The sequence below is a fragment of the Oryzias latipes genome, chromosome 13 (genome assembly GCF_053564925.1).
Source record: "Oryzias latipes strain Hd-rR chromosome 13, Olatipes_Hd-rR_3.1".
NCBI lineage: Eukaryota > Metazoa > Chordata > Actinopteri > Beloniformes > Adrianichthyidae > Oryzias > Oryzias latipes.
In genome coordinates this window covers 33,383,201-33,409,893 of record NC_136249.1, presented here as the reverse complement: position 1 = coordinate 33,409,893, position 26,693 = coordinate 33,383,201, and the positions used below count along the sequence as shown (strand labels likewise).

Below are 26,693 nucleotides of genomic sequence, written 5' to 3'. Positions count from 1 at the left end.
TGAAACCTCCTCCGTTGGAATACAGATGTTTTTTTAGTTTTAATTAACGTCATCTTTAGCTGACATTTATTATTATTCGGTGAAACTTTGACGCTCTGCAAGGTTTTCCACACATGAATCAGGTACAGTTTCTAACATATGAAATGAAATATTTTTATAACCTACTGGTTTATTAAATACCACAAACTACTGAGTAAAACTTGAATCGCAGTACCCGTACGGGGGGTTGACGGGATCTGCAGGTTTTTGGGATGTCCAGGTCCGAAGAGGGTCGTAGAGAGGAGCGGCTGCATGTTAAGGGGGGCGCAGGTGTGTCTTGCATTTCCCTTGAGGCTCGCATGACCAAAATCATGAAAATGGAACGTACCATTGTCGTGGATGTGGCTAAGTGTATCACAGAGTATTTGTTGTGCTAACAGAAGTTGTTTGCACTTATGTATGAGGGGCCGTATAAGACATTATTTATTCTGAACCATTCACATTCATACATTCTTGCTCTCACAGTCATATATACTCTCTTTCGCATACATATATTCTCTTACGCATCCATATATTCTCTCTCTCACATTCATACATTCTTGCTCTCACAGTCATATATACTCTCTTTCGCATACAAATATTCTCACTTGCACATTCATATATTCTCTCTCTCGCATGCATATATATTACTTTACACATACATACATTCTCACTCTCATTGTCACTCTTAAAAAAGAATGTATGTATGTGAAAGACAAGTATATATGAACGTGTGAGGAAGAGTTTATATGTGTGTGAGAGAGGAGTATGCATGAAACGGAAGTGACTTTGGATGAAAAGGAAGGCACTTTGAATGAAAAGGAAGGCACTTTGCATGAAACGGAAGGCAGATGATTTCTCGTGCTCTGATTGGACGAGAGGCCGCCACCTCCCATTTTGAACACACTTAAACCCTATCACTTGTACTGACTCATAACTATTAAGGTTACACAACTTAAATGTCATTTTGTAGTTGATTCAACTATAAAGTATTAAGCTCTATCAAGATTTTTTCAAATTTAACTTAACAGTGCTAAATATTTTAAAGCTTATTTGTATCTAGCACTCAAAAATTTTAAGATCCGTGAAGTAGCGTTATGACGTCATCACGTACTGGTGGGAGGGTCTTTCGTTTTCTCCACGTTAGCTCAGGTGGCCATGTTGGATTTGCCGAATGCGAGTATGCGACGTTTGAAATTGAAAGTCGAGCATTTTATTATTCTGCAAAGCGTTGCGATTTCGTCCCGCTTCAAGACGCCCCAACCTCGGGTTTTTTTTCCATCCGCCTCATCGCTGATGGTGCCGTCTTGTCTTCAGCCCTGATTTAATTTGGTAAGTATCGTTCATGGTTTATGAATGAATGCTTTAAAAATGCTCTTATACTACCGTAAATGTGGTTTACTGTTGTTTAAACATATGTGTGTTATGATTGTTTTAGAGATTAATGTGGAAATGTATACATGATTAGTTTGTCATAGCAGACGTATGGCGAGCCAAACCCAAAATGCATTTCTGCCCGTAAGTTACGACAGTGATGAGGTTTTTTTTTTTTCAGAGGTAGAAATGATCTGTTATGCTGCAATCACACTAAACGTGATCCGCGTGTGAAATTCGCGTTGGAGGCCTCTGTCTGTGGCTAAAGTTTGCTGCTGGACATTTGTCCAAAAATGTCACTGAAAGCCTCTAACGGTTGTGTGGGAGGAGCTACCGCCAACAGTTTTAAGCCTGGTTGCTACATGGAAGCATTGGGTTTTGAATGCAGCTTTAAGCTTTTATAAATCACTGATCTCCGTTATAAAAAAGGTTTTTGTAAAAATAAATTAATCAACGTGCTCGTGTTGTGTTCAGGTACCGAACTACAGTGTTCAGTGTTTCACCTCCAGGTAGACGCCAAGGCCAGCGAGGTAACTTGTCTCAGTTATTTGTCTAGAGCTATTTTAAAAAAACAAAAAATGCAATAGGTTGTGTAGTGCAATAAATGTTTTTTGATCAGAATATAATTGAAACATTTTTTAACATTGAAAAATCTCTTTTGGACTTTTTCAGATACTGAACTTCAGAAACTGAACTTCAGAAAGTTCACCAGAAAGTCACCATTTCACCAGAAAAGAGGTGTCAGTGGGTGAGTTTTATACTTATTTAATATATTCATCCTGAACTATTACCATTATTAGATTTATACGGCAGCATGGAAACATTTATGCACATTTTAACTAGCCAAAGGTCTAAATAGAGCTGAAATTATTTACATTTGAACTAAACATATTTAGATTGCAGGCTGAAGGTGGCACAATGGAATGGAGGTGCAAGTTGTGTTCTGTTACTTTGGCACTATGCAGTACTACATATAATACTGCAGTACTACATAGCCAATATTCCAAAGTGTTTCCACTGCCATGTATGTGGAGACACTTTGGAATATTGTCATGTCTTTATGACAGTATATTACAATAATAAAATGATGTTGCATTAGCACCATTCCATCATTTGAAACCATGAAAACTCATCTGTCAAGATCTGAAATGGATTTATGTAGAGTAGATGCAGTCAGAGGAAATTGTGCAGTTTTTACATGTTTGTGTAACTTAAAGCTGCCCTTTTCTGAGACTAAGTCCACCAAAACAGACAGGAACTGGCCAGCTTGGTTAGGATTTATGACCTCCAGGTGAATTTCTAATGTGCATAATTCAAAAACGGATAACAAATCATTTGTAAACAGCTGTAAGAAGCCACGGTGTAACTTGCCTTAAAAATGACTTTGGGTCTTTGACCTGAAGTGGATCATGACATAAACACTGTATTGTCCTCTTACTAGAAATAGACATCTAGAAAAGGTATCATTTTATTATTTCTTAAAGTTCCTTAAATAAATAATGGAAGTGTTTGCTCTGCATTTGCTTCAAAGGTAATGGATATTTCTTTTTATTCTTTTAGGACCAGCGTGACGTGAACATGAGACGGGCACTTGTCCTCCTTGCACTTCCTGTTTATCTGCATGAAGATGCCTCCAACTTCTTCAAGACCTGTACAGTAAGTGCACACGACTCCCTGTCAATGGTTTTCACTAATCCTTTAATATTGATTGAGATTTTATTGAGTGACATAATAAATAGGGCAATTGTTTGTAGTTTGTAAACTGAGTGATATTTTTAAATGGTTTTAAAACTGAGACGGAAGATGAAAGGCGAACATCAGGGACTCCTGATTGGATGGCGCGGGAACCTTTTCGTTTACCTTTTCTGCTCCTGATCCATCATTATTTGAATAAAGAAAAATGAATCTTTAGTCTTAAATTATTTTATAAATGTCCTCCTTCAGAAAAATGCTAAAGAACTTTTTAAAAACACAATTTTAATTGGAGTTGGTCCTTAAAACATCATAGCCAGTTGATTAAAAGCTAACAGAATGTTAGCATGAAAAGATTCCTATTGACAGATGGCAGGAATGTCAGTTTTGGACATTAGTGTGATGAATATCTTTGAGGGTCTGAACTCATCTGTGTTTTTTGTTTTGTATTTTCCAGAATACCAGACCTCACAGACACTTCTGTGGGTATCTTCTCAGTTGTCGTGGTGACGCTCCTGATGCTGCCGTCAGTGGTCCCACAGATCTGGCTGACTAATCTCTTCTAACTCTTTGGGGACATCTATGCTCTGGACCTACAGCACCCCAAAAAACTTGAACTTGCCTTCATATTTATTCAGAATGCTGTCTTGAGCCTTGAGGACAGCAAACCACTGAAAGGACGTTTATTGACACGGGAGAATGTTTCGTTGAGTGAGTCTTCCAGAATGGACTATTTGTTGGTTAAATGTTATGTAACTAATGTGTTTTGTTGTGATCATTTGCTTTTTCTGCCGTAAAATACAAAACCAACTCTTTTTGTCAATATGTTGTGTGGCACTCTTATAATGCAGTTTTATTTCACTGATTGTTTCTTCATCTTCTTGATATTTGTGCTTTTTTTTTAAAGAGCAATTAAAAAAAGTGTATTAAGCAATCACTATTGTGTGGCCTTCACGTTTGTTGGTTTTTATCAATGTTAGCCTTTAAAATGTAGTGGGGCAGTATCAATATCTCTGTTTAGAATACATTTTAAGCTGAAGAATTTTAAATATTTTCAATGCTACACATTTAATGAGTTAAAGAATTTATAAAGCATTTGAGTGAATTTTACATATTTTATGAGTTGAGTAATATTATAAAAATATAGTTAGTTAAAGCGTTTTTTAGTTGGAAAATATTAAAAACTTTAAGTAAATAATCTCTCTTTTATAAATTGAGGAATCTTAATATTTTTTATATGAAATAATACAAATGTAAGCCAACTGACAATATGAATTTTAATAAATGTTAACTTAAAAGTTTTAATAATATAACTTAACTGTTGCGTAATCTGTTACACAATAATTTTTAAGTTCAGTCAACTCGCTAGGGATTACAGTGCAGACGCTAACATGAACCAGCAAGAAATCCCAAATTAACAGACTTGTGGTGTGGAAAGGTATGTTTTTCAGCTAGCAGGAATAATCAAAGTATCCGTTCTCTGTTTCAAAATGAGATTGCCACAAAACCGTATGTTATCTCATACTGGAACAGCTTTGGATGTAGAATTCAGTGGGAAAAGGTTTGGACCCTGCCACAAAAGTATTTCATCACCAATAAAATCAGAGAAATTTCTTTCAAAATTCTTCACAAATTTTATCCAGTGAAACATTTCTTTACTAAGTTTAAAAAAGATCTGGACATAAACTGTTCATTCTGTCATTCCTCACCAGAAACTGTGCCTCATCTTTTTTGGTTTTGCTCTTTCACTCAACTATTTTGGAAAGATGTGATACATTTTATAAGAACTCATCTATGTGAAGATTATAGATTATTTTACGAGCATATTATTTTTGGATATTTTAAACAAGAAAAACTTAATGCAGAAAAAATATATGTAGTTAAATTACTTATAATTATGGCTAAATACTTTATACACAAGTGTAAATATGCCAACAAAAAAAACGTGTTTTATGTTTTTCAGAAAGAAATGGTTTTGTATGTGAACAGTATTAAATCTTCCACTAACAAAAAAGCTGTCAGAACAGTTGAAACATGGTCTCTCCTGAAACTTTAACAGATTCCTTTGCCTTATTATTTTTGTTTTCTTTTTGCATAACCTGTTTTACATGGTTATCATTATGTTTTTTTTGTTCATTCTCATGGCGAACGTGAAGATTGTATTTTGCACACAGTGGAGTTTTGTGTTTGGTATTTTGTATGTGCAAGATATTGTTAATAAAGTTTATTTTTTTTTAAAAACGAACCGGCAAGAAGTAGCCACGGGGGTCCTGCAGCCATCGGAACCTTAACAAATATTTCATCTCCACCTCACCGTTGCCTTTTTTAAGAAATGACAGCTGGTTTTCCCACATTTATATGTAGTTATGGATCGAAAACAAGAGGAATTTGTTTTAATGTAAATGCGTGTTCCAGCGTCTACAGGAAGTGTCGCCCATAATTCACGCAAAGGCTCATGGGGGCTAGGAATAAGGTGGATACGGATTTTCTGTTTCGGTGGCACTTCTATTACCATTATTGGTATTTGAGACATTCCTTTGTGTCTCTAGAGATGCAGACAGATTTGTGACCACTTGAGGTGAAGATAAAATATTTCTTAAGGTTCCGATGGCCTTCTTATTGGTTCGTGTTAGCGTCTGTTCAAAATGGGAGGTGGCGGCCTCTCGTCCAATCAGAGCACGAGAAATCATCTGCCTTCCGTTTCATGCAAAGTGCCTTCCTTTTCATTCAAAGTGCCTTCCTTTTCATGCAAAGTAACTTCCGTTTCATGCATACTCCTCTCTCACACACACATATAAACTCTTCCTCACACGTTCATATATACTTGTCTTTCACATACATACATTCTTTTTTAAGAGTGACAATGAGAGTGAGAATGTATGTATGTGTAAAGTAATATATATGCATGCGAGAGAGAGAATATATGGATGTGCAAGTGAGAATATATGTATGCGAAAGAGAGTATATATGACTGTGAGAGCAAGAATGTATGAATGTGAGAGAGAGAATATATGGATGCGTAAGAGAATATATGTATGCGAAAGAGAGTATATATGACTGTGAGAGCAAGAATGTATGAATGTGAGAGAGAGAATATATGGATGCGTAAGAGAATATATGTATGCGAAAGAGAGTATATATGACAGTGAGAGCAAGAATGTATGAATGTGAATGGTTCAGAATAAATAATGTCTTATACGGCCCCTCATACTTATGAGGTACGTGTGATGCTGTCAGACGGTAAGGGTTGCACACACAGGTGCACAGGATTTGGGGGTATTTAAAAAAAGAAAAGTCTATACAACATGCCTGTGTCTCACTAACGTGTTACATACGTGTTCACTCTGACCTGTTGCATGCAGCACGCCTGCAGAAATGGGCTCTTTCTCACTACGGTTTACAACTATAGTGGCGACATGTCTGTTCCTTTGAAAACGCTCCGCTGCGAGAAAAGGAGGGATAATAGCCATTGATGTATGTTTTAACTGAAGTATTTGCATTTGTGTTGTTTACATGACAGGCTATGACAAAGCGTTGCTTAAAGAGGTGTTCAAGCGTTGTCACCATTTTATACCAAACTAAGCAACAACGATTTACCAAACATTCAACACAGCGTTCTACAAGCATCCCGGCCATCACAGGCGTTGGAAGCGTTTCAGCGTCAGCGTTCAAAAGAACAGAAAGTTTTGGAAGCTACGACGGCTTTTATGTTCCCTGTGGGTCACCTGTGTGCCCTGTACAGGTTTGAACATTTTTCACATGCTGAGGGTAATTAAATCCATTAAGGTTATATTAAAACCAGAATTCCTAACTGGTACACGTTTGTCCTGGCAGGAAGGAATCAAACTGTCACTGCATCTCCAGCGGTGTTCCACAGAGTTATGTCCTAGGCCCCCTTCTCTTTTCCGCCTGTATCTCTGAGCTCCATCTTTCACTCACATCTTTTTCTTGTTTTTCATCTGTTAATGACTCTGTTTCCTCTCTTTTCCACCATGACAGAGTTTACACTCATCTCTGCTCATCTTACAGACAAAAAACATATTCACACCGATCAGCCCCAGTCGTTCCTGCCGGTCCCTTCAGCACAGCCTCCCCATCAGCTCAGAACCTTTAACATCAGCCCCACAAATTCTGCTAGAAATATGGAGCTCATCTTTATTGACCAGCGGACAAACCTTCTCAGAATGCAGGTTTGTCCGTAGAAACACTGAGAAGAATCTTTCTCTTTATGCAACCCGACCCCTTTCTTCCTCCATATATCAACTCTTGGCCTGATTACTTTAATGCAATGAACTTCAGCAGGACCAACAGTCTGCAGACTTCTAGAGAGGACCACACACAGCCCAAAAGATGGGCTCATGTCACGGCGCTGTTGAGGTCTCTGCGCTGACTTCCTGCTTCAATCCAATAGGCCGCATTCATGTGTATTTAAAACATTTCATAAAACTTCAGGTTTCCACCTCATCGCATGGTCATTTATGGTATGAATTATGCATTTTTGCACCAAAACACCCAAAAATAGTGTTTAAGATAAAGCAAAGTTATGACATCTTAAGGAAAAAAAACGTTTTAGACATTATAAGGACAAGTTTCATTTAAAATCTAATGGGATTTAGAATATGTATGACTAAAGCTGATGTTCTTCAGCCTTAGCCTTCAGGAAAATAACTTCAGTCACTTTTAGTTTAACGCTGTTGGATAAACTTGGACGGAAAATCGAAAACCAGCAGATTTTTGTTTTTCTGCCATTTTGGTCCCATTGATATTAAAGAGGGGATTTGATCTGAACTGGCTTAATCTGTAAAGTAGAAAAGGTTAACTGATCATCATTAATCAGTATTTGGGTTTTAGTTTGTTAAAGAACATTTAAGAATCAGTCTTCAAAGGGAAAGAGTGGACTCCTGTTTAGGATTAAACCACTTTCACCCAAAGTTACCTGGGAAAAAGGGGAATCTGAAATGGACTGGAAGCCCAGTTCTGACCCGACGGTCTTACTAGTTAAACTGGTTTACGTTACCTGTGAGGTTGAGCGTGGAGGGGGACAACGCCATGTGATCGTCCAGAGAGTTGAGCGGAGCGCCGTCCTGCAACCAGATGACCCTGACCGGGTCCGGAGGTCCGTGGGCCGCACATCTCAGGCTGAAGGAGACGTTGGCCACCACCGACATGTGCCGAGGCTCCACGGAGAAATGAGGAATACCTGAGGAGCAAACCAAACTGGGTTTACCTGCAGCCTTCAGACACAGTTCAGACCGGGGATGAATACAAATTTCAATGTAATTTCATTAATCATTAATTGATCCAATCTAATTCATACGTGACTTCAACTGACTGAAGACTTTTAGAAACCTATAATACTGGAAATACCAATAAAATACCAGTAATGTACGGCTAATAGTAACAGATAAAACTGCTAAAATATAGATATAAAAAGACAATAAATAAATAAATACATACAGATAGAAAGTCTTGCCTGTTTAGTGAGAAATGACAGATACAAAATGAGGTCTTCCCCGAGGACCGCCAGAAACATCAGAATTTGGCAGGAGGCTAAAAAAAGCTCTGAAATAGATCCTGGCCTCAGACCAAAGTTTTTTTTTTTTTTATAATTAATGATCCTTACGCTGGTCAATGAAGAAGAGAAGGAGCTTATGAAGAGGATTAAGAAGACATGAACCCACCTTCCAGCTGGATGACCCCCTCCTCAGAGAGGAGGCGCCCGCTTTCTGACTGAACAGCACATCTGTAGGAGCCCATGTCTGACAGCTGGACCTTCTCGATTCTATTAGAAAAACAAAGAAACTAGTATTTAAAGACGATTTCACCGGGACATGTTTGGCACCTGGACATGCTCGGCACCGGGACATGCTCAGGAGCGCGTGTTGTACAGCAGACACAGTGTAAACCAACAGCTAACCCACTGCCCTGATCCTCACTTTAGCATGCTTCTGACGGTCCAACTGCTGCTGCCCGTGCGAATTTGAAACTGGTTGGTTTCTGCAAAGTCGAGCGGCATCCCGTCTTTTAGCCAGAGGACATCCGGGGGTTCCTGCTCTTCCTCCCACATTCCTGTCAGGGAGCAGTGCAGTGCGATGGGTTTGTCCTGAGATGTGACCACAGAGGCAGGACTCTGCTCAAACTCCAAATCTGTGATGAGGGGGTGAAAGCAGAGAGGGGGGGTACGTTTAAAAATAAATAAAAAACCGTCTGATGTTAAGTGTTCCAATGAAAGTCATCTAAAATTTTAATTTATCTGTGTTTTCACAGCAGCAAACATACAAAAAAACAAACACTCGTGAGGGAGGAGGGTTATTTTAAACTGTATGTGAAAAGGTTGACCCCGAAAACATTAAAGGTCATTTTAAAAACAAATGGAATCCTGAGCTTTTACCATATTTGTAAAGCTCTTGTTTTTTTGTGAGGATCAAGCTTCTAAAGTGAAAACTTAAAGGCTCGTTTTTTTTTAATGCCAGAACAAAACAGCAGTAGGTAGACAGCAGACTTGTGCCTGAAATTCTTGTTCCACCAAAATAAATATGCAACAGCTTAAAAAAACGTTTGAAATCCAACGAGGAACAAATTGTTGCTGCATCGTCGTCACCTCCAGCCCTGCAGGCGTATAGAAACGTCTTGAATGGTCACGTGTGAGCAGCCTGTGAGAGTAAAGCTCTGGGTTTGCAGGGATGGACGGGGAGTTTAGTCATTCGCTCTGATTCAGCTTAGAAACATTCTGAAAATTCAAGTGAGAAGCGATCCTCACGTATGAGAAGAATCTATTGTCCTTTCAAAGCGTTCCATCCTGAAAGTCCCACTCTGATCATCAGTGGTTTTTTAGCTTTGATTCCAAAAAAGCCTGTCGTTTTCTAGAACATACTTTCTGCAGAGCGGCAGGGGTTGATTAGAAATTCACCTCTGAGGTGTGGGCGTCCCCTCCCCATTTCCATGCTCTCCCGCTAGCATACAGCCCCTCACACCCCCAACCCAACGTTAATTAACGGTGAACAAGAACATGTTAAAAACATCAAATATAAACGTTATTTTTTCATGGGAGTGGGTCTTTAAGGTTTGATTGAGCAAAGAGCTTTAGGTGCAAACTTAAGACATCATGGGAAAAATACATTTGTGGTTCAGACTCAGTCAAAAACAAGCCTGGATTTGCCATAAATCATGCCAACGTAACGGTTGGTCATCATTCCTTAACCGAGCTGAATGTTGGTACCCACAATTCTTTTGGATTTCAGATTCAAACAAGTCGACCTGCATGTTTGTGGAGGATCTCAGTCGTCCAACCGAGGCGTGTTTTCCGCTCTAAGGGAACCGGACTTCTGTCTTTTCTGGGAGACGTTTCACTTCTCAAATATAAACACCTTCAAGAATGCCTTTAAGATGATAACCTACGGGTTCAACTTTCATTGAAAAGCAACTTTCTTTGAATATAAAATAACTGTTGTTGTGTTTTTAAACTGAAGTGGAATTTTTCTTCATCAATCCATCACTTTATTTGAGGAGCAACCTTCATCAACCTGCATGGCCCACAAGGTCCTCTACATGATAAAAGTCATAAAACACAACAGATTCAAAAGCTGATAGAAAATGATGATTTGAAAAGGCCCAGTACAGATAATTAAGTCATAAAATAAATGAATAAGTAAATTTCTTTACTGAAATTAGAAACTATTTTAATAAAAACTAACAGAAAAGCAGTTTTTTGGCTAAAGAATGTAAAAAAATTTACTTAAAAAGAAAAGGAAAGTCTGATTGATTGATTCAGCTATTTCAATGTGAATATGGATCCAAGGAATGAATGGGATTTTTAAAGTCTGATGTAAATAAAGTGTCAGGATCTTTATGTTGTCAGTGAAACATGCAGAATGCTGAGTTATGGGACAGCTCTGCCTGCTTCGTTTGTGCGTCTGCTTCATGTTTGTTGGCACTGAGCAGCCCTGCGGCGATAAGAGCAGGTGAAACACAGTTTATCTCCCCCCTGGATGACTTTGAAACGAGTCGGCCTATCTTGTTCCTCTCGCTGATAGCGAGGCTGAGCAGGAAGGTCGGCGCTGCTCCGCCACAAAGGCCTCTTGTTAGGGAGCTGGGGGGCACAAACTGATGATGAACATCCAATCCTGCAGAATCCTCCTGCTAGATCCTCCTGCTGGATCCTCTTGCTGGATCCTTCTGCAGAATCATTCTGCTAGATCCTCCTGCTGGATCCTCCTGCTGGATCCTCCTACTGGATCCTTCTGCAGAATCAATCTGCTGGATCCTTCTGCTGGATCCCAGAGACTCCAGGAGGAGTAAACTGTTTTCTCTGACTGCAGGCCAAAAATAGCTTCAAGCTTTCTTGGCTTCGGATGCAACTCGGGAAGATTTTCTCAAGCTTGTCAGGCGGGGCGTTGAGTCTGTTCGAGCCGACCTTTGACCTCCACCCAGTCGCTGTGGAAACAGCCATGAGTCCCCTGAGTTTCCCTCCCGATCCTCAGATCACATTGATGCAGCTCATAAACAAACGTGGGAGCGAGCAGCGGCTGAAAGGCCCGGCCGCCTCTTTGTCTTCCACGTCTTTGTGAGGCTGGCTGAGCCCTTTCAGACCGGACCCCTGACTCGGTTTGTTTCTCCGCCGCGCTTGACAAAAGCAGCTCCGCTTCCCTCCTTCCTGTCCCACATGGAACCATGACAGCCTTCGGGAGAGATGGATCCGCCTGGCATGGAAACAGCCGAACCTCCTCTCAGGGTCTGAGCAACAAATCCTCCTGCCTCTCTGCAGGATTCCTCCCCTCCGCTCACGCCTGCACCTTTGCCCCTCTTCATTCCATTCTGCAGATTCATCTCTGCAGACTTTCCAGCCTCCTCCACCCGTCAGGTCATCCATCACTGCCCTGCTCGACTGCTAGTCCCCCCGTCCTGACAGGTGAGGAACCTTTCTGAACACATCCTGGATTGGATTTTTTTCAAACTCATCACATGAAGAAGTTTCTAAATCACCAGGAATCTGAATTAGGATGGATTTAATGTAGTGTGAACTGGAAACATGGGTGGGGAGGGAGGGGTCGTTTTTCCAGAAAAACTTTTTCCAGGAACATATTAACATGACAGAGTGTGCTGACAGTCACAGAAACATCTGCATGAAAGAGGAGACGAGCTGAGGTGGAAACCTGCGCATGGAAACCCAATCACCTCCCTCTGGGCCGGATGTCCGCTGAGGAGCGGCTTACCTGACAGCTGCGCCGCGGCCGCCGGCGCCCAGGACGCCAGGAGAAGGCTGAGGAGAGCCAGGCTGCGCGCCATGGCTCCTGGGAGCGGATCACCTGAGAGGAGGCGCGCGGGGACAGCGGTTGTGGCGCAAAAACACCCCATCACCGCATCTCAGCAGCGCCAAGAACCGAACCTGCGTGGAACCGACACGGTCCGAGAAAACCTTGAAACCTAAAAAAAAAATTAAAAGCCCGCAAATCCTGTTGGATGATCCTGAGAAAAAGCGCAGCAAACATCCACGAAGTTGTTGTTCAAAGTTCCTCTCCACTCCCCTGACTTCTTCCCCCTCTCCCCCTTCTAACAGGATTGAAATTCCTCAACTCAGTCTTTCCCTCCTCCCCTCTCACTTCTCCTCCTCCTCCTCTTCAGTCTCCCTCCTTCTCTCTGAGAGCTTGTGAACCCCCGGCTGTCTGTGCGCGGCCCCTCGTTCGCGCATTCATGACGCGCAAAGACGCGTTTCTTTCAGGACTCTGGTGATTTCATCAACAACCAAAAAACTGTCAGATCAGCTGCTGAACTGAAGTTCTGCTGCTTCCTCAAACTTTTCCCTTCAGACTCTCATTTATGACATTTACGCGCCGCTGGCGCTGTGGGTTTTCAGCCAAAACAATCTGGACTTTTATCAGCTGCAGTCTAAATAAAAGCGTCTGCAGATGCGCATCTGCGCCGCGCTGCTGCGCGCTTTGATGTCTGCGTGGAGGTGACTGATCTGCGTGTCTGTCTGCTGAGGCTGCGGCTCTTCTGGCCCTTTAAGAGCCGCGCTCCCAGCGGGGCTGAGAAAGGGCCCTTTGTGTCAGCTCCGCTTTCAGACTGCAGTGGGGAGACACGGGCAGGGAGGGGCACCCGAAACGCGCAGTTTTCGGGTCTGGACAGGGGGGAGAATTCAAATGCAGGACCTTGGGATTAAATCTAAAAGAGCGTCTGAGAAAAAGAAGTCTGTGCCAAACTTTACGCGTGGCTTTACAACGCAACAGGGCTGTGAGTGGAGATGAAATCCAGGTGCGCTGAGAGTCCCGCCCACATAGCTGCACACACCTGTGTGAGAGATGGCTGTGGCAGCAGAGGACCCTCGCGACACCCACAGCTGTAAGTGGGAGCTTCTGTGAAGCAGGTCATCCTCAGAACATCCTCCTGAAGGAAGACTAGAGAGGCAAACGGCTGCAGGATCCGGAGCTGCAGACACCTGTGCAGATCCTACTCGGGTCACAGCGGCGCTCTTCTGCCCTCTGCTGGTCAGTCTTCGCACTGCACGCATGTCAGAAACATCAGTCAACTGCTGGACTCCTCACTTCTCCCCACTCCATTCCGGACTTTTTTTCCATTCTCTATGAATTTGTCCCATCTTGCAGTCATCCCAGGACCACATCACCTGAACAGGAAGGTCTTCTCCATTCCTGCTCCTTTGACCTCAGTGGTTTACAGTTCACTGTTTGGTTATAATGCTGCTCTAATGAACTTACATTAGAGGTAAACTCAAATATACAGTATGTGTGAACATAAATGTCCACAAATATGCTTTCTCTGGATGATCAAACCGGGATTTTCGGGTTCTTCTTTGGTCAGAGAAACAGTTCCACAACAGACAGTTGTCCTTTTTATGTTTTATTTTCTAAAATGTACCTTTAACAGTGAACCAAATGTGCTTTTGTATGAAAATGTTGCATGATGATAAATAACAGAAGTTTGAAAGGAGGGTTTCATTTTTTGGGTTAAGAACCCGTCGAATAACGTTTTTTTGGATTGACCACACCTTAAGCAAGAAACTCATCCCACACAGTGTCCACTATGAACAGAAAGTTCGTCTCACAGCCCTACATTTAAGATCAAAAGTCTTGGGAAGACAAGTAGCCTTGTGTGCAAGAACAAAGTTCTCTCTGTTCTCACATCCATATGTGCAAGGACAAATGTTTTGCGTAGGCAAACATCTCATTTGTTTATTCTTGGAAGCTTGTCTTCTCTCTGTGTTCTTACATCTATACGTGCAAGAAAAAATGTCTTGCAAGGACAAACATCTCATTTTGTCTGGTCTCAAACATTTTTGTGCAAGAACAAAGTTCTCTCTGTTTGTATTCTCACATCTGTTTGTGCAAAAACCAAAAGATTTTCAAGGACGAACATCTCACTTTGCTTATTCTTGCAGGCTTGTGTGAAAGAACTTAGTTCTCTCTGTTTGTGTTCTCCTATCCCTCTGTCAAAGAAGAAATGTCCTGCAAAGAGAAACATGTCACCATGTGTTCTTGCAGCTTTGTGCGCAAGAACAAAGTTCTCTGTTTGTGTTCTCACATCTGTACCTGGAAGAAAAAATGTCTTGCAAGGGCCCGCATCTCACTTCATTTGTTCTTGCAGGGTTGTGTGAAAGAACAAAGTTCTCTCTGTTTGAGTTCTCACATCTATACGTGAAAGAAAAAATGTCTTGCATCTCATTTCATTTGTTTTTGCAGCCTTGTGTCATAGAGCAAAGTTCTCACTGCTGGGTTCTTGTGATAGTGCAAGAACAAATATCTTGCTCCTTGCACAGTCTGAAAGCCTTCATTTTCATGTTGTAGGAGCTCATTTGACTCAATTATTCTCCATTTACATCATAATCTGAAGCATTTCAGCATATTACGGATTAAACTACCTTTGCTTCATTTGATGGACGTGAGGAACAGCAACCAACATTCTTTAGTCGTGTCGTCTCACAGCTTTTCTGATGTTTTCCCTTCCGTCGCCATCGTGGACTCCGTGTCCCCCCCGCACATGTAGAAGATTTGGACCCAACAGCCCACATTTACCCCATGCAGAGCTCTAAAGCACAGCAGCATCTCCTCAGATCAATCCTGTTATGTAACGTCATTACAGATATGATGGAAAAACAATTTGCTCCACTGCGCAGCATTTAATTCCTCTCAGATATTGAACATTGGAAAACAGTAAAAACCTCACTGGACGCACGCATCTCACATCTGAGCAGATTAAAATCTTGCTTGGGGCTGAAACGGCGAGCTTCCAGCTGTGCAAGAAACCTAATCCTTCAGATTAAATCGGCCCGAGCGGAAGGTGATCCGTGCTCTGCTCCTGAGGCCGGCCGAGGCCACAGAGCTGCGCTCCGTGCAGGTTTGGCTGAACCGTCCTGACCTTCCATATGCTGCAGACTGTGCCCAAATGGAGGCTTAAGCCTCACGGCGTGCTGCAGGAAAACAGCAAGTCATGCCGGACATCTGCCATGGTTCAGGAGAACTTGCAGTAATTATGTGGACCTCATCTGCTGCAGCCTCATCAGGGGGAAGGCCTGAATCGTGGGGGATTAGTCTCCAGCTCTCGCTCTCTTGGCCTATTTTCAGCATCGCTCGCCCTGCGCCCGATTCCAGCTGCTTCTGACTGCAGACATGAGCACGGGCGGTGGCATCCATCGAGGTTTCCTCAAAAAATACGGTACGTTTGATTCCCTAAACACGTCTGCGTGATGCTGGGATGCTTTTCTGCTTTTGTAGGAGCTTTGTTTGTTGTTGATTTCCTTCTGTTTCTGGAGCCAAAAGGCAGAAATCAATGGATGGACCGAATGTGGTTCCTTAAAATGAAGGTTCCGGCTGCAGAATATATAACTATATTTTCATTTTTCTAAAATTATTTTTTTTAAAAGGGGCTGAATTCAAAATTTCTACGAAGAATTGTGAGGTTAAAAATTAAAACCAAGAGTGTTGAGGAACAAACTAACAGTTTGCAGACACGTTCTCACTGGAAAGTAGAGTTTTGTTGTTTAAAGTGATGCATGATGGGAGATTTTACATGTTAGTTTTGCACATTTTCTGTTTTTGTTTGTTTTCTGGACAGAAATGACAAAAAAAGGATTAACTTAGATTTCAATTTCAAAGGGTGTATTTCTTAAAAAATTGCAAAAAATAATAAAAATTCTGGATTAGAAATCTGTTTTTGATAAATTCAGTTACACATGAAATCAGAATAACACATCGACAAAAAAAAAAAAAAAATGTAGAATTTGTAGAAAAATTGTCAATTACAAACAATTTAAGATATTTTTTTAATTTTATTTTTTTTAAAGGAATTTGCACCAATTGAAGTTTGGAAAATGTTTTTTTTTGTATTGGTTTGTGTTTTTTTTTCTTTAGAAATGTGGAAACCTGAAAAAAAAGGTGAGGATCTTATTCAAACATCTGTTGTATTGTGTTTTATCCAAATAATGTTTTTAAATTAAACAAAACTTGAAACATAGAAACAAAAATACTTTTTTAAAGCTAATTTAAATAAAATGAACATTATTCCAGCTTCTATCTCAATTAAACAAACAAATAATTGATTTTATTACATATCACTGATTTTCACGAATTGAACCAAATTATGTTTAATGTTTGAGTGAATTAAGAAAATCTGCATTAAATAATAAAATGCTTTGAATTCAATTTCCACAATTAAATGTAATCTATTTTTCTGTAGTCGTTGCTCAGCATCAGTGATCTTCATGCAGGTTTTCTTTTGCTTTTGTTCTGTTGGTCTCTGAGTCCTTTTCCTGAAAATGCTGCTCCAGATGTTGTTCCTCATTTTTCCTCTCTGGTGGGGTCACTTTGCTGTTCTGCTTCAGTGTTTTCAGCAAAACCTCTTCTTATTCTGGACTTTGGTTCTCCACAGACCAAACAAGTCCAAACAAATCCATCCTTCTGAGGGATTCCGAAGCGTTTTATCCCTCTGAATTACACGATCAAATTACCAACATTTCTAGGCATAAAGTTAACAAAATGAGAGAATGTGACGACGTTTTAGAAATCCAGACTCGCTTTGAGCTAGAAGCTCAAATCAGTTATATTCTGACCGTTAAAGTCGTTTTTACGAAGGATCCTTTTTTTAGATGTTTTTGAGAACTTTGGGATAGAAATCCTGCAGCTAAAAGCTCAAAACGGGGATTGACCTCAGATGGGCTGATGGGAGTTTTCAAACCAAACCTACAAAATTAATTTGTTACTTTAAATGTTAATCTAGAATATTAAAAAAAAACAACAAGCCCAACATCTGAATGGCGAAATGTAGTTAAAAATAGGCTGTATTTACCACTGCTGAAAAGAGCTTCCAGTGTAATGAGCCCCTAGCGGTGATGTGGTGAACTGCACCAGGTCCAGGCACTTTTATATTGAAAGTCTTTTAAGTTGAGAGTCAGAAAATGTTTGAAGATTGTCCGCATATCAAACCAAAGAATTAAAAAACAGAACAAAGGCAGAAGGTTCTACAAAGTAAAACAGGAAGGGGACGGAGATTACAAAATAAAATGTTACTGAGGCTGAAAATCAAACCGAAAGACACAAACTAAACTGCAAAAATCAAACAAAGACCAATGAAAATTGTGTTTTTGGTTGCTCCACGCCAATGGTCCCGCCCACAACTCAGAGGTGAATTCCTAATGAACTCATGCCGCTCTGCAGGAGCTATGTTCCAGAAAACGACAAAGGTTTTTGGATAAAAATGTCATAATCATAATTTAAATAATACCACTGGAAACGCTGTGAATATAGACCAAAAGACAATTGGAGTGGAACTTTAACTCATAATAACCCGTGATTACATCAGTGTAGATGTCAAAAAGGGATGTGGTGATTTGTGGTAAAATACACATCATTTTACTTTTAAGAAAAAATTAAATTAAAAATTTTTTTTAAGTAGAAATTAAAGAAAAACTTTAAGGGGAAAAACAACAGGTTGAAGAGTCTGAGATGAACTTCAAAGTTGTGCCTCCACAAATGCTAGAAGAGCCTGGAAAAACTCTGCAGGATTTCATGAAGTTGTGTGTAGATAACTGCATCTGAGAAACATCTCTAAAAGTAGAATTTATAGGTGACTCGGACAGAAATATTTAGAAAAAAAATTCAACACAGTCTACATAAACGAATAAAACATATGGATGTTTCTGCCATGGCTTTAGGTCCTGCAGTCGCATTCTTCCACCTGTAGGTAATTTTGTGGCCTCTGCAGCGATGATGCCTCTTTATTTTTAAAAACGGCTTTATAAGAGTTACTGCAACTAAACACCAAAATCTAAGGTGTTTCTTTGTTACAAAGTATTTTTAGATTTAAGATGAAGCAACGATCAGTTTAGCAGAAACTCTCACTTTAGGGTTTCAACATGAGGAGAACGTCAAGATCAATTCATTTCAATTAAATCAGTCTACTTATGCGTGATGGTAAAAAGTGGAATAACATTAAAAAAATCAACTATTAGAACGTAACTTCTCATAAAACATGAATGACAGACTTAAATCATTGAAAGGATTTTCTTTAAGGCAATATCTTCTTTTGTTCAGGTCAAACATCTGTTTTTTCATCTGTTTTTTATCAGAATGAAAGGTTTAATTTGTTGAAATGTCCCCTTTGTTGAGTTTAAATCTGTTTAAACAGATTTGTTTTTTGAAGAAACTGATCAGACATTTGTGTTGAGCCAAAATCAGACTGGACCTCAAAGCTGTGAATCAGATATAATGCTGCTGCTGCTGCTGCTGCTGCTGCTGCTGTTGCTGCTGCTGCTGCTGCTGCTGCTGCTGCTGCTGCTGCTGCTGCTGCTGCTGCTGCTGCTGCTGCTGCTGCTGCTGCTGCTGCTGCTGTTGCTGCTGCTGCTGCTGCTGCTGCTGTTGCTGCTGTTGCTGCTGCTGCTGCTGCTGCTGCTGCTGCTGCTGCAGCTGCAGCTGTTGCTGCTGTTGCTGCTGGTGTTATGATTCGTTTTTTTCCACCATCATCTCATGCGTTTGCTGGAGTGGAGTCACATGTGAGCCCATCTGTCCAGCAGCTAAAGCTCCTCTGAAACTGGGTCAATAAAATAAAAATAAAATAAAATAAAAATCCGTCTGATTTCACTTTTCAGAAAAAAAAAGTGAAATGAAAACAAACAACAGACGCAAAGGAATCTCCCCTTTGAAGAAAGATTTTCAGGGCAGATCACGAGAGCTTCTGCTTCAGACAAACAGCCTTTGTGTAATGAGGATAATGGAAGTGGGGCGCGTGTAGCTGGAGGGTGGGGGCGTGCCGACACGCCCGCCTGCACCGCCAGGATTAAACGCCAACATGTGGATTTGGAAAAATAGAGAGAAAAGGTGAGACATGGATGGATTGTCTCCAGTGAAGATGGACACAGACCCAGAAGTGGAATCAAAAAGTAACTTAATCGTGTGCTGGTTACTCATAAACTCATCGTTCTGTCAGAGTTAAAAAATGATCAGTTCTCTGATAAAAGGAAAGGCTCAAAAATGTTGATCAGGTTTAGAATTCAGAGCAGGTTTCTGCAGCAGAGAGGCTTTATGGTTTTGGACACGTTTGGATTTTTGTGTACAATAAATAGGGAGTTTATTAGATTTTTCCTTTTCTTTCTTTCTTCAGGTTAAACTGAGACTTGATCTGCATTTGCTATGATGATTTTTGAAACAGTGTTATGTCTATTTTTTCTGATATTGTTTTATTTCTGATCATAGTCATGATTTTTCTAATGAAAAATGATCTGCATGTATTTTAGATACCTGATCTGCATGTGTTATGTTGATATCCAAAATAGAGTTTTTTCTATTTTATTATTTATTATTAAGTACTTCATCTTTGACATGTGATTTATTGATACTTAAGTATTCTTAATGACCTGAAAATGTGTTGGTAAGGCATAGATATCTGACAAAAAGTTATGAACCGTGATCGTGTAATGAAATGGTTACGGTAGAACAGGGTGGGATTATATAAATTTTCTTTACGTTACTTTAGCTTTAAGAAATTTACTTCCTGTCTGAGTCTTTGATGATGTTCTGCTCAGAGGATGGGGTTTGAAACGCTTTGATGTTGAGGATTTTTATATTCCAGAGTCTAGTGTATGAAAGCGTCTGTCCACCCTCACGCCTGTAAGACTCCGCCTCTTAAACCAACCAGGGACTCAGATTAGGTAGTGACAAGAAACAAGTAATAACACTTTGTGCCCAGCTGGAATTATCAGAATAGATCTGTGAAAGAAAAAGATTGGACCAAGATTCACCAGATTTAAACCACTTTGACATTTCACACCAAGCCTCTTAGGTAGGTGGTGTAGATGTGCTGGTATGGGTACAACAGACCAGTCTGAACACCAAACGCTCAACAATGGTTCAGGAAAGTCACGTGCCCCGTATGAACGTAGCATTAGAAAGCCCAAAGTGTATTAGTCACTGATGGCGGCTCTGCGGCCGAACACTGGCGCCAACTTTCCACCAGAGGCAATGTGGGGGTCAGTGTCTGGCCCAAGGACACTTCTACACTTGGGTGTTCTGGTCGGATTCGATCCAGGGATCTTCTGATCGGAGGTTGACCGCTGCATCACAGCCGCACGAATGCTTTTATAATTCAATACCTTTGCTGCTGAACTTGAAATGTGCTGCTTCAGAAAGGATCTGTGACCGATCTGTGTTTCCTCTTCAGGCGGCTTCATGTTCAAGCAGTGGAAGGAGAAGTACCTGGTGCTGACAGTAGAGGGCAGCCTGCTGGTGTGTCGGGATGCGGAGTCCCCTCCGGACCAGGTGGTGTCACTACAAACCTGCTGTGAGTCGGTGGCCGAGGGCCGAGAGATCCTGGACCTGCCCAGGCTGCCCCCAGGGGGCAGGAGAGACTGCTGCTTCGCCCTCATCCTGCCCCAAAACAAATTCCTGCTGCTGCTGTCAGACAGCCCTGACGACTGCAGGTCCGTCTGAGTCCGGTCCTTTCCCCCACTCCTTATCAGATGTTTTCCCCTCAGGGCAGCAGGTTCACACGCATAAACATGGCAGCTCTGCTTTGTCACACTGACATCAGTTTTTATCCTCTTTGTCAATCCCACCACGGTTGGTTGTAAAATCTGAACAAACTCTCTTTTCTGTACCCTCCAGTCTTTGGCTGCGACTCATCAGGAAGGTGAGAGAGGTGAGTCGGCAGTTTTTTTCCATCACTGTGACACAAAAGCGACCCTGTCTGCCCCCTGACCTGTGTCCTCTCGTTTTCAGGGCGTAATGTCACCCCAAACCCTGCAAAGACAGCGCAGCATCACTCCCTGCATCACAGACAGAGACCCGCTGCCCGACTCAGCGAGCGATAAGGACCCCGGCTCACCCAGGGTGGGTGAGGGCACCCCGCCTTTGGCCCGGGTCACCGAGAGGGGAGGCTCATTCAGAGACAGAAGCCAAGTCCCAGGTCTGAGCTGTCCTCCAAAAATGACAAGTGTGACTTGTAGAGCCATTGCCCCAAAGCTGGAAATAAGAAATACTCAAGTAGACGTGAAAAATAAGACACTGGGCAGGAAGCAGAGAAAGTTAAAAGTATTTTTGTAAAACAAACACATTTTTTTAAATTTACCTCACAAGGAGAGTAAGTTAGGCGTGTCACGATTCATTTTAACGATTGGATTCACATCATAATTTGTAGTTACCGATACAAATCAAAGTTGATATCGGTTGATAACAATCCTGTTTGATCCGATTCACTGACCTAAAATCGATTCAGGACACTTTTAGCCAAAAATTCACGGAACAGCCTGATCAAAACAAAGAAAATAAAAGCTAAAAGAAGAAAACCATCAAGTTCCACTAATCCTACAAGTATCAGATTGTGAGAAGTCTGTTGCTAAAGGTTCTTGTTTTTCCAGGTGACATCGTCTTGAAGTTTAGTCCTGGCCTCTGTGTTTAAAATCTTTATCCTTGAAACATTAAGCATGTTAGATCAGGACGACAGAATTAAATATGTAGCTTTTTAAGTTTTCTTAAGGTAAAGTTAGACATTTTTTCTTCAACGATTTTATGCTACACATGGATGTCATCATGTATGCTGATGATCATGTGTTTCAGATTACCATGGTGAAACTTTTCAAGAGGAAGATTTTGAGTCTACATGCCATAACTCAACTCTAAAACATTATCAGAAGTGGCGTGCAAGCAGCCACGTCCAATGAAAAGCCTATGTGAACATGCACGTTTCGAGGTTTTCCATGTTCAAAACTCTCGCGTCCAAATGTAGCTACTCAGGTTTTTACAAATGTTTTCAGGCTCTACGTACTAAATGCGCAGCCAGATAGTGATGTATAGATGGTGTTTGTTTTAATTCACAGAAGTGCCAAACATTTGATAACTCATCATGAAAGAAAACAATTATAATTGCGGTTTCTGCCCAGCCGGAATTACATGGCAGCAAGTCTTTAATATATCAGAAAAGAGCTGAAAGAAAAAATCTGGAGCAAGATTCACAAGATTTGAACATTTCTCTACATTTCACACCAGGCCTCCTCCAACTGCGCTAGTAAACAGTAGAAAAAGAAAAAGAAGCCCCTACCCGCTTGTTTAGTGTGAACACCATAGGCTAAACATGCATTCAAGAACCGGCAATTAGAGCGTTCTTGAACGTGCGTCTCATGCCCGGTGGGTCTATAACTTTAGGAATTTCTCAACTACAGTTAACTCAGAAAACTTTTAAAAACATTAACTTTTGAATAACCAAGCCTAAAAACTACCACTTTTCGTCTTTTTGAATTTTGACTGAAATCTCGGCCTTTACTTTGAAATCTGTTAAAAGGACTTCCTCTCAAATGCAACTTGGCCCAAATATGGCTTTGACTTGTGTTTCGACCAATAACTGTATCTGAGAACTGTATCGAGTGAGTGTGATGTCACTTATAGAAAATGGTTTAGTCCAACCAAATGAAGTCAACCCAGTTGACATTGTTTTGTGATACGGACGCCGCCATGTTGGAACCAGACGTTGTCAGTAAGCAGGAAATGGTCTGAGTCCGTTTTAGTCACGTTTCTATCTGAAAGTGGGCTAAACAAAATCTGTCAATCAAAAGTTTTGAATGTTTGGCATGAGACCACTTACTTTTAGTGAAGCATCTAATTGGTCAGTTTATGACTTGAATAACTTGCGATAACGAAAAAATATCATGAAAATATTTTGGATTAGCAAGAATATGTTGAAAAAAAGATCAAGAATGGTTATTCTGACCAATAGAATGACTGAGTTACAGCTGTGTATCTCTATATATCAATCTATGGGAGTTTGGCTTCTTGGAACTGGCGCATACTTCCTGATTAGAAAACCAAGGGGGAGGAGTCAATCAGTCCAGTTCTCATATACAGTCAATGGTTAGAATAAGTGTTGTAGGGGAGTAACTCAAAGGGCCACAGTCTGTTGTTTTCGGATGTGTGGTGGTCACTTCAGATCTGGATTTCATGATGGACCAGAGCTTGTAGTCGGTGAAACAACCATTGAAGCTCCCTCTGATGTTCATGCTGTCATTCCTGCAGCAGCCAGCGGGGGGAGGCGGCCACTGCGCAGTGTTTCCGTGGCTCCACCGCATCGTGTCTCGGATTGTCTTCGCCATGGCAACAGCACAGACGCTCGGGCCGTGAGGGCCGTGTGTCTGCTGATGGGAGGGGCGGCGGCCTCGTCGGCTCTGGGCTACATCAGCTCCTGCGGCCCCTCCTCACCCCTCGCCACTAGAGGGCCGGAGATCGCCCAGGGCGCGGGAGGCTTCTCCGAGCTCTCCACCGGGGGCTCGTTCCACGCCTGCAGCCAGGACGTGGACTCCCCCCACTTCAACAGCTTTGATTTCGAAGGAGACTCTGACTTTGATGCATTTGACTGTGGAGGATTCGCCTTTTAGGGGGAGAGACTGTCGTTCTGATGGTCAGACGTGTTTCTCTTTATCTACATCAACATTTGTTAAACGTAAGAATGACTTTAATGATGGTGTTCAGCCTGGCTCCTGCTTCACATTTATTATCTTGACTCCTCTGAACTCTGCCTGTTACATGTTTAATGTCTCATGGGAAAATACTGCTGTGGAAAAAAGTCTGTACACCCTTTTTAGGTGTAAAAATGACAGAAAATTGATCAGTTTAAAAAGAAAAAACCTTTTAGAAGAAAAACTGTTGTTTTAAGCTAAAGTTGGACTTTTTGGAGACAGAAATAAATTAAGAGCACATATTTTTGGAGAAAAGATTTTTTTTCTGTTTCATGCTAAACATGTGTGTGTTGATGTTGATGATGTCATCAGTTTTAGTTGTGTTAAACAAACTTTCCCTGGTTTCATTTGTCTGTGGTTCCTCAACAATCGTTGAAACACAAATTAAATTAAGATTAGGATTTTTTTTACATTTTCCTTTTTAAAGATATTAACATTTAAAAATTTTCTGAACACCTTCGGTACAATAATCAGGTAATTGTTTGGTGTTTTATGCACAGAGATAATGGCCTCCCACAATAAAAATGATAAAATCTAAATCAATATTATTCAGAATAAATGTTTGCTTTCTACTTTCTGTTTTACAAATGTATTTGTCATTCCAGCAATGCCACCTGCCCCCCCTAACAGCTACCCCAATTTCTCTGTTATGACCCAGAAGTGACATAAAGGAGTGTTATAGAGGGAATGCAGTATAAAGGTGGTGTTTACATGAAGAGACTCCGCTCTGCTCTCCAGGCTGCAGGTCAAAGAGCAGACATGTTTCTGCAGCCATGCCTGTTGTTTTCTGTCGACTCCTTGCAATCCGGTTTGTTTGGTCAATGTGAGATGGAGCCCCTTGTGACTAAACTTCACAGTTCATTGTTTTATCTGCTGCTTCTGTTTGCTTTTGGGGGTATTTTCTGTTTGAATAGACAGGACTTGCTAGAATAAATATCTTTTGGGTATTTCAAAGGTTAATTTTAAGAATTTTGAAATGAAATGCTCAGAGAAACTGACCTGTATTAGTAGTACTTTCACTGGTCATTCATATCTTTATACGGGCCGTAAAATGATAAAAGCTGCAGCCTGAAATCCAGACCAAACCTGTTAAACGCGTAAAAGAAAATACCTTTTAGAGAAACTGTGACAGAAGTCTTCGGCTAGTTTTAGGACAGTAAAGACTCTTCTACAACATGTCCTTTCAGGCGGAATGATTGTTTCTGCTGAGGGAAAATTACATATCAATCACCTGCGGTTTGTTTGTCGCTTCCTGTTTATTTTAAATGTTCTTTCTTTTAAGAATTCAGCTGTTGTCAGGCAGATGTGACAGACTTAAAAAGCGTGAACGCTCACCTTTGCTTAGCAGTATTTTGTTAACAAAAGACTCCTGATAATAAACCTGTTTTTAAACCTCTTTTTCTCCCAACTTTATTATTTTATTCTCTGTTTGTGATCATAAAATCTAATGGTTTCTTATGACAGAAAAAAATGGTGACTTTATTTAATAAAATGAAACATACAGTCATGGCCGTAGCACAGAAATGTAGCTGTAATGTCATGGGCAAAAAGGTGGAAGTGTAATGGTGTGGGCCCTTCCTGCAGCAACAGGACCTGACTGCTTTTCACTCTTTAGAGTCCGTCTTAATCTTTTTATTTAAAACAGACATTTGTCTTGTCTATTTATCCTGTTATTTTTCAATTTAAAACAAAAAGATTTTGGCACAATTTGAAGAAAACGTGAAAAAGAAAAAGGAAAACAAAACTTTTTCTGTTTCTCTTCTCCTCAAACCAGAGTGTTGACTAAAGGAATGATCGCACATAAAAAAATGACACATGAGGAAACTTATCCAAGACAATTCTAGCAGCAGAAAGGGGCAGAGCCATTGACATTATATAGAAGAACAAAGAAGAAACAAATATGAAAACATTGCAGATAAAGGCATACATGACATTTAAGAATAAAGATCTCTCAAAGGAAAACAGAAAAGACAGAAGATCTTGGTGAAATCACAGTTAAAAGTCAATAAGAAGACCAAAGAGACCTATGAAGACATGATGCCTTCAGACAACATCACCCCAACAGCATGGTGAACCTAAAATCCATGAAAAGAGGCTCCACGTCGCCCCACAGTGGACGGTATTAGATCAGTCACGTTTCAAGGGCTTCAAGGTGGAGGAGATCAAAGAACTCCTAATCTCAAGTCATCTCGCGCTTCAGCAGACATCGCTCTGCAGACCGCTCAGAAAAAGTCAGGACACAAGAAAAAATGACATTCCCTCCGTGAAATATGGAAAAAAAAGAAATGGATTTTAATGAAGGATGTACACACATCCAGACTCTTCTTAGTTCTAGAGAAACCTGAGAGTTCTACTTTTCCTGTGGGGGTCAGACACCAAGAATTAAAATGGCAAAATGTTGGGTAATCTGTGTGCATAGGTTGCCAAACGCAGAGTGCAATTTGGTAGTCTGTGTGTGCACACAATCGCTCCGACTCCAACTGTCAAACATATGTGGAAAAAGTTCTGCAATCTAAAGTTTGACTGTGTTTTGATGTAAAATTGCTACAAATCAGAGTAAAACAGAAAATATTCTCAAAACAACCAGAGAAAAAGTCCAATTTAACATTTTCAGAGTGTGGTTTCCTTTCACTCCCAGTTCTGTAAATCCATTAAGAAATTGTGC

At 40.8% G+C, this 26,693-nt stretch overlaps 2 protein-coding genes and 2 long non-coding RNA genes across 5 annotated transcripts in view; 3 read left to right on the top strand and 1 right to left on the bottom strand.

The window, feature by feature from the left end:
* The window catches only part of axl (AXL receptor tyrosine kinase), a 38,465-nt gene extending 23,477 nt beyond the window's left edge, over positions 1 to 14,988 (bottom strand). Inside the window, exons 1-4 of the mRNA XM_023961299.2 lie at positions 12,297 to 14,988; positions 9,021 to 9,231; positions 8,766 to 8,866; positions 8,102 to 8,284 (exon numbers count right to left, since the gene is read on the bottom strand). Coding sequence (XP_023817067.1) covers positions 8,102 to 8,284; positions 8,766 to 8,866; positions 9,021 to 9,231; positions 12,297 to 12,438 — 637 coding nt within the window. The 5' untranslated portion in view covers positions 12,439 to 14,988. The remainder of the gene's footprint in view (positions 1 to 8,101; positions 8,285 to 8,765; positions 8,867 to 9,020; positions 9,232 to 12,296) is intronic.
* On the top strand, positions 1,211 to 3,682 carry LOC144981550 (uncharacterized). Its single transcript, XR_013647151.1, has 5 exons — positions 1,211 to 1,350; positions 1,867 to 1,922; positions 2,065 to 2,140; positions 2,953 to 3,048; positions 3,542 to 3,682. It is a non-coding gene; the product is annotated as an uncharacterized LOC144981550 (long non-coding RNA).
* Positions 11,678 to 12,312, top strand: LOC144981551 (uncharacterized). The gene is made up of 3 exons (XR_013647152.1): positions 11,678 to 11,815; positions 11,905 to 11,992; positions 12,191 to 12,312. It is a non-coding gene; the product is annotated as an uncharacterized LOC144981551 (long non-coding RNA).
* Positions 14,989 to 15,353: 365 nt separating the features above from the next.
* Positions 15,354 to 25,424, top strand: LOC101160571 (uncharacterized). 2 transcript variants are annotated; one of them, XM_011482213.3, is made up of 5 exons: positions 15,354 to 15,750; positions 20,746 to 21,004; positions 21,189 to 21,222; positions 21,303 to 21,489; positions 23,589 to 25,424. In XM_011482213.3, the coding sequence occupies exons 1-5, from the start codon at positions 15,705 to 15,707 to the stop codon at positions 23,945 to 23,947; spliced, it is 885 nt and encodes a 294-aa protein (XP_011480515.1). In that variant the 5' UTR covers positions 15,354 to 15,704; the 3' UTR covers positions 23,948 to 25,424. The 2 variants fall into 2 exon arrangements, with proteins under 2 accessions (XP_011480515.1, XP_023817070.1); XM_023961302.2 differs by having other exon boundaries at positions 15,567 to 15,750; positions 23,592 to 25,424.
* The last annotated feature ends 1,269 nt before the right edge of the window (positions 25,425 to 26,693 follow it).

Coding starts and splice junctions, on each gene's coding strand:
- LOC101160571 (XM_011482213.3), top strand. CDS start 15,705: ATGAGCACGGGCGGTGGCATCCATCGAGGTTTCCTCAAAAAATACG. Junction 15,751..20,745: donor AGGTTTCCTCAAAAAATACG/GTACGTTTGATT, acceptor TTTCCTCTTCAG/GCGGCTTCATGTTCAAGCAG. Junction 21,490..23,588: donor AGACAGAAGCCAAGTCCCAG/GTCTGAGCTGTC, acceptor TCATTCCTGCAG/CAGCCAGCGGGGGGAGGCGG.